Source organism: Chanodichthys erythropterus, chromosome 7, assembly GCF_024489055.1.
Source record: "Chanodichthys erythropterus isolate Z2021 chromosome 7, ASM2448905v1, whole genome shotgun sequence".
Taxonomy (NCBI): Eukaryota; Metazoa; Chordata; class Actinopteri; order Cypriniformes; family Xenocyprididae; genus Chanodichthys; species Chanodichthys erythropterus.
Genome location: NC_090227.1, coordinates 44760130 through 44767504, shown reverse-complemented (window position 1 = coordinate 44767504; position 7375 = coordinate 44760130). Strand labels below are relative to the sequence as shown.

Here is a 7375-nt window from a genome sequence, read left to right as displayed (position 1 = left end):
GTGTGTGTGTGCACAACTCTTTAATGTTCTGTGTTTGTTTCTTCAGGTGATCATCAACAGCACAATCACCCCCAATATGAACTTCACTAAAACCTCACAGAAGTTTGGCCAGTGGGCCGACAGTCGAGCAAACACAGTGTTTGGACTCGGATTCGCTTCCGAACAACAGCTGTCTAAGGTCTGACAATACGTCACGCATGCACACACATGCACGCACACACACACACACACACACACACACACACACACGCACACACACACACCTCATACTGTGAGCACATGAATCGCAGCTGTTCCTGATGTTGATGATTTTCGTGATCTGTGACGCTCGTGCGTGCAGCACTAGAGACGTGTTGCTGCAGCCGTCTCACACCTTCATGAAGGTTCATATGTTGATTTTATATCCCTTTGGACAGTCAGTGCTGAAAGTGTGTTTTGTCCTGTGACTTCAGTTTGCCGAGAAGTTCCAGGAGGTCAAAGAAGCTGCAAAACTGGCCAGAGAAAAATCTCAGGAGAAGATGGAGACGTCCAGTGATCAGTCACAGGTACATCACGATCGCCATCGTCACACTTGAGTGATTCACTGATCGCTCGTGCACATTATTACCCATCATGCCACCATTATGTAAATAAGAGATTCGTTGTACCATCAGCTCAATTGATTATAGCGGATCTTTGTGAGATCACGTGAACTGAGATGAGTGACGGCGTTTTAGTGATTATAAAGGGAATGCTCTTTGCACCCTGAATTTGAATTAAACTTCTGTTTTTCATGCTTGACCAGCGGTCGGGATTGTTATCCACAAGCAGGATTCATTCGTGTAATAGCAACGATTGACAGTGATAACCACAGCAATGGACGGGACAAAATATGATAAATGTGGAAATGGATGTGCAGTAAGGCTAGAGCGGGTCTGTAAGGCAATGGCTGTTTATTATTGGCTGCCATACCAAATCACACTTACAGAATGCTTGCTTTAGTAATGAAAATCTATTTAAATGTGTTTTTAAAGGGGAAGCGCATCTCCTTGGCCTCACGCTGGAGTCGGTTTACCCTCGCCAGTGAAAAGCGTTTAACACTAATTGTGTCGTTCGTCAGGAATCTGGCCGTGAAACTCCATCGGGCAATCAGGCGTCCAGCATCAACGGAACCGATGATGAGAAGATCTCGTACGGCCCGGAGAACGAAGCGCTGAAGAGTGAGAACGACCGGCTGAAGTCTGCAGTGGAGCAGAGGTTAGACTCTCTCTCTCGCTCTCGCTCTCACACACAAACAAACAAACAAACAAACAAACACACACACACACACACACACACACACACACACACACACACACACACACACACACACACACACACACACACACACACCACAATCTGTGTTTGTTCCAGACTGTCAGATTTTTCATTCACTCTTTCAGCAGGTACATGTGACTCAATGAATCATTCATTCAACGATTCAGTCAAAAACTGGTTCATTCTAGAAGGATATTGTTTTGTTTTTATATTTATGATATTTACTAACCAGCCCTAAACCTGCCGGCATTATTAGATCTGAATCAGAACATCATCTGACTGATTTCTGATCCGGTCAGACCCTCCGCACAAGCGCAGACGTGAACCTGAGTGTGTTTGTGTCCGACAGTAAGAAGTGGGAGACGGAGCTGCAGGCGCTGAAGGAGAGCAACGCTCGGCTCCAGGACGCGCTGCAGGAGGCGAAGAGCAACGCCGACAGCTGGAAGAGTCAAGTGACGCAGTGCCAGGAGGAGAACAACCAGCTCCGCAACAAGGTGAGCACGAGAGGCTACATGAACAAACACAGACGTCCGTTATCAATGACACTCCAGTGATCGTGACTAGTTTAGGGTTAATCTCAGTTGGGTTGAGGTCAGCCACAGTTTCTGGAGTTGGAATGAGAGAGACTTTTGCAGTTGTGCTTGTCATTTGTGTGTGACTGAGCTGAAATATTGAGCGTTGGGTTATTGGCTCAGGTGTGTCATTGAAGAGGTGTGTGTGTGTGTGTGTAGATCTCAGAGCTGGAGCTGCAGTGTAAAGAGGTGAATCTGGAGAAAGAGAGAAACGCTCAGCTGACGGTCAGAATTCAAGAACTGGAAGCGGATCTGCAGGACAAACAACAGGTGAGTCAAACACACACACACACATTCACACACACATTCACACACCTGCTGTGCACTTACAAATACGTATGATGCTGTTTTTCAGGAGCTTGAGAACCTGTGCAAACAGGCAGAAATCATCCCACAGCTCATGGCAGAATGTGAAAACATCACGGCCAAACTACAGGTGAACCGCAGCACAAACAAACAGACGAAAAGGAAATCAGTCGCACATCAGTCGTTTTTAAAGGGGTGGTTGCATGCGATTTCACTTTTTTAACTTTAGTTAGTGTGTAATGTTGCTGCTTGAGCATAAACAGTATCTGCAAAGTTACAGCGCTGAAAGTTCAATGCACACGGAGATATTGTGTTTTAAAGTTATGGCATTTTATTGCCTACAAAAACAGGCGGTTTGGACTACAACGAGCTTCTTCCCGGGTTGGTGACATCATAAACCCTTGCTATTAACATAAACACGCCCCCGGTAACACGCAACAAAGTGGGCGAGGCCATGTGGCGCAGCATAATGAAAGCGGAAGAGTTGCTTACACCGAACGCGAGCTGCGCGACGCGACGCATCAAAAGATATTGAACCCATAATAATCTGTGATATTTTCTACACTGGATGCGCCGCTGAAGACAGATTCCTGAATCTACACGAGTTTAATGCTGGATTTACACAAAGGCTTTTACTGAAAGATGAAGCAGTTCCCACTTTAAAAGCAGAAGCTGCTGTTTGTTGGCTTCAAACTGTAAGTACATTTTATTGTTTGTAACTTACATGTCTTTTAAACGTAATGTTATAGTTCTGTTGCTGTTTTTAATGCGTCTAGGACGTATACAAAGAGCAACTCGTTTTTGCTAGCCAGTTACCTAAATTCTAGTGCAACAAACACTAACAAACTTCTATGTTCGTAGACAAACAGTTGTTCATGCTATAAATTAAAAGATACCTTTACAAAAATTCGACTACTCTGGCATGTATTTACTACAGAAAAGCTTTAATCAGGATAAAACTGAAAGCTGACAAACAGCAGTGACAGCATATGTAAACACTTTGACACAAATACTAAATGAAATACCATTCATAACCATCCTTCAAAAGCCGCGATTGGAGAGGTTCTGCTTTATCCTCTTCATCTGGGTCTGATTCAGCTCAATTTGATACAGCAATATAGACGCTTTTATTTACTTTCCACCTAAGGGCGTAATAACGGATGGTAAGGGGCGTGGCGTTTCCAGACGCTTCAGCGAATCACGATAGACTGGGCCAGTGACTAACCTGCTAACCAATCTGAGCACATTGCGTATGTCGGAGGGAGTGGCTTCATAGAAGCAGGAAGTCAAACGAGCCGTTCATATGACAGTGGAAACAGAGGTGTAGAATAAAGATAAAATATATGAAAAATACAGCGTTTTCAAAAAAACTAAGCATTAAGACATGTTATACTGTGCCCCAAAAACACAATCAAGCCTAGAAAAAACCACGTAACCACCCCTTTAAGCAGTTCTTGAGTCCATGAGTCATTTTCTCACTGAGAATCGTCACTTTTGCTCATGTTCCTGCTAAATGAAGGTGTGAAGTAGATTATTGCCCCAATATACTTCCGGCGAAGTCAAAGAACCATGATGATGTGATGTCATTTAGAACAAAATTAGGCCAAAACTAAGGGGCAGTTTACACGACACCATTTTCAACTAAAAACGTTTTATGAGTTTTTGAAAGCAATTCCATTATCGTCTCTGTATAAAAAGACTACGCGCCTAAAGACTGAACACACATGACCTCACCGTCTTCATGAACTGGCGTATATGTAGTTTACACAAAGTGAAATCGCCATCTACTGGCCTGGCAGCAGAATACAGCGATTTTTAGTTGTTTTCACAGATCCGTGTGAACGAGGATCGTTCTGACGATGTTGTCTTTACTCAAAAAATGCAAAGGAAAAACTTTGTGTTTTTAGTACAGGGTTGTTGCATAAATGTACCTTAAGTTAATTTAGAGTTTGTTTCAGGAGTTAGAAACCGCTTGTCAAAACTAACTTATCAGAAAAGTTCAGTGCCGCAGGAAACGCCTCCAAACTCCGATTGGTCTGTGATGATGACTTAACAAGAGGGTGTGGCTCTGAGGCTCCTCCTTCTTTGAGGTGTAAATCTTCTCCAGTTCATTTCTTCTGTTCAGTCCGTCGTGGTCAGACACGACTAAAAACATGAACACACCGAGAGCCACTTTATAGTAGAAATGAAAGCTGTAATTCTAATTGAAAGCGACACTGACACTAACTGTGTTTCCGTCCACCTATTTTTATGCAAATGTTGTGATATCGCATAAAAAACAGTGGATGGAAATGCCAAGATGCACATAAAAAAAACTTATGCACTCAATTGAAGTGGATATTTATTTATTTGATAAGAAAACATGTGCTTAAACTACTATGGACTTACTGAATAAATTCCTCATCAAACAACTCATGTGACTTTGTGTGATGGGACGACATAACTGGACTCACCGGTGGACTCATCTCGTTGCACAGTGCCTGAAATGTTGTTTTTGTTCCTTCAGAAATGCCTGAGCCGAAGTCTGTCATAAAAGTGGTTTGATATAATGACCTCCCAGAACGATTGTGTTCCCGAACACCAGAATCTGACCGCGTTCATTGTTTCGTCTGCCGCTCTGAGACGCAACTCATTTATTATATATGAAAAAGACCCACATTGGCTTCTTATCCTGCTGCAACTTCCTTTTTTCTTAGTGATATTTGGCGCCAGTTTAACAGGAAGTTACGATTTCTTTCTCTTCACTAAGATCCAGTAACACTAACAGAGAGATACAACCACGATCTGATGATATGAGCAAGTCATTAGCAACTCTAATGAGAACAGTCTCAGTACTATGGTACGGTCTAAATCCTGACTGGAAATCCTCATTATTTCTTTCTAAAAAGGAACATAGTTGTGATGAAACTGCCTTTTCTAGTATTTTTGACAGAAAAGGAAAATTTGAGATCTGCCTGTAATTGACTAATTAAAAAACCACAACTTCATCCTAGAGAATAAGAGGTTTAATAACAGCCAGCTTAAAAGTTTTCTAAAAGGTACGTATCCTAGTGATAAAGATAAATTAACAATATTAAGAAGAGGATCTATGACTTCTGGAAGCATCTCTTTCAATAGCTTAGTCGGTATAGGGTCTGACATACATGATGATTTTGATGATTTAACAAGTTTAGACAATTCTTCCTCTCCTAAAGCAGCGAATGAATTGAATTTTTCTCCAGGGACACTACAATGCCTGACGCGATACTGTAGTAGATGTTTGCATGGTTATAATTTTCTCTCATATTGTCAATCTTGCAAGTAAAGAAGTTCATCACTGCTGTGCTGTCAGAAGTTGAATCTTTATTTCTCGTTAATTTAGCCACTGTATCAAATAAATACATAGGGTTGTGTTTGTTTTCTTCATAGAAATTTGAAAAATAAGTAGATCAAGCAGTTTTTAAGGCCTTTCTGTTCACAATAATTCTTTCTTTCCACGAAATGCCAAAAACCTCTAGTTTTGTTTTCTTCCAGATGTGCTCCATTTTTCTGGCTGCTCTCTTAAGGGCCCGAGTGTGCTCGTTGTACCACGGCATTAGACTATTTTCCTTAATCTTCTTTAATCTGTTACTCTATTGCTGTAGATGTTAGTCATAATAGTTGATGCATTTAATCATCAGTTGATTCATAAGTAAGAACCAGCTAGAAAAAGCATAGAATAGCAATATTTGCTCACATTTAAAACTTTATTAAAACACCTTAACACTGAGATGGCTGGGAACGTGATGAGGATGTTAAAGAATCATTGTTTTGGGGGGTTTTTTGTTTGTTTTTTAAACTATCTAAGAGGAGAAAAAGTAGGAATGGTGTGAATGAGTGACGGCAAACACTGATCCTGATCACACATAAAACTAGAAATACTCCTACTGTTCAAACAGATTCATGATAATAAATGCACATCATGCCATTATTTCTGCATGTATTTACTGATGCTGTTTTACAGGCTGCAGAACTGAACAGCAGGGATCTGAGCGAGAAGATGACGCTCCTGCAGGCCGAGATCGACGACAGTCAGCAGAAACAGAAGAACATGAAGACGGAACTCAAGAAGTTCATGGACGTTCTGGACGGGAAGATTGATGAGCTGCATGAAGTTCGTCAGGGCATTTCTAAACTGGGCGTCGACAACTGAACTCACACTCTCTCACACACACACACGCACATATATACACACACACACACACACACACTCACACACAGTCTCACTGGGCTCCTGTCGAATGTGTGTTTGTGATCTTGTATGACTGCTGGTTAAGGGCTACTGATGGTCACTGAGGAGTCACACACACACACACACACACACGGTCTCACACACACACACACACACATGGACTGAAGGGAGAGTTTTACCGCTGCAGATCTCAGGGCAGTTTGGAATCGCTTGATATGCACACACAGACATGAACTGCAGAAACACTAAGTGCCTGAAGGTGGCGCTCTCCGGATCTCCACCATGAGAATCGTCCTGTCGAAGGTGAGGCTGATCAGCTCCTCATGCAATACCCGCCTCAGGACGCACTTCTCTTCTGCTTCTGTTGGTTTGTTTGTGTTTTTAAAAACATTTTCAAGATTGAGTTGCATTACGAAAATATTCTTTTTTTTTGATCGATGAAAATATGAGCCAAATATCTGCTTGATGAAGGCAGTTTGCTTGTAGGGTGCAGATGTGTGTTGTGCTCAGCAGTGTTTGTGACGTGCTGCTCTGTGTGTGTGTGTGTGTGTGTGTGTGTGCGTGTGCGTGTGTGTGTGTGTCTTTGGGTGATGGGATAATTTATATGTGTGCTTTTTTTAGAATAATCTCTGCCTTTCCCGAGTCTTTGATGGAGCGTTGGAGCTTCCGAACTCTCTCCTCAGCTCTTTTCACTTGTTTTCCTCTCGATGCTTGTCTGAATGTCGTGGCTGATGTATTATTGAGCGTTTAACGTGGGCGAGTGTCTTTACCCCCTCTGAAACACACATCTTACTGGAAACTTGAGCCTTTTTCCCTCTTTCTGGAAAAATAAAAACACTTTTGTTGATCAAAATTGTAAAATAAATAATTGTGGAAATATAGTTTATGAAGGAAATGGTTGTGCTGTGTGTTTTTACGTGTGTGAGAGTTTATGGAGGTATCTCTAATGTCTGTGTGTCGGCGGTGGGCGTCTCTCTCTCGCCTCTGATTG

The 7375-nt window shown here is 42.1% G+C and overlaps 1 protein-coding gene across 3 annotated transcripts in view; it reads left to right on the top strand.

Moving 5' to 3' along the window:
* Positions 1 to 7272, top strand: part of homer2 (homer scaffold protein 2) — a 14326-nt gene extending 7054 nt beyond the window's left edge. For all 3 annotated transcript variants that reach the window (XM_067390723.1, XM_067390724.1, XM_067390721.1), the window contains 7 exons: positions 47 to 178; positions 453 to 545; positions 1100 to 1236; positions 1646 to 1790; positions 2028 to 2138; positions 2224 to 2304; positions 6157 to 7272. In XM_067390723.1, coding sequence (XP_067246824.1) covers positions 47 to 178; positions 453 to 545; positions 1100 to 1236; positions 1646 to 1790; positions 2028 to 2138; positions 2224 to 2304; positions 6157 to 6345 — 888 coding nt within the window. In that variant the 3' untranslated portion in view covers positions 6346 to 7272. The remainder of the gene's footprint in view (positions 1 to 46; positions 179 to 452; positions 546 to 1099; positions 1237 to 1645; positions 1791 to 2027; positions 2139 to 2223; positions 2305 to 6156) is intronic.
* The last annotated feature ends 103 nt before the right edge of the window (positions 7273 to 7375 follow it).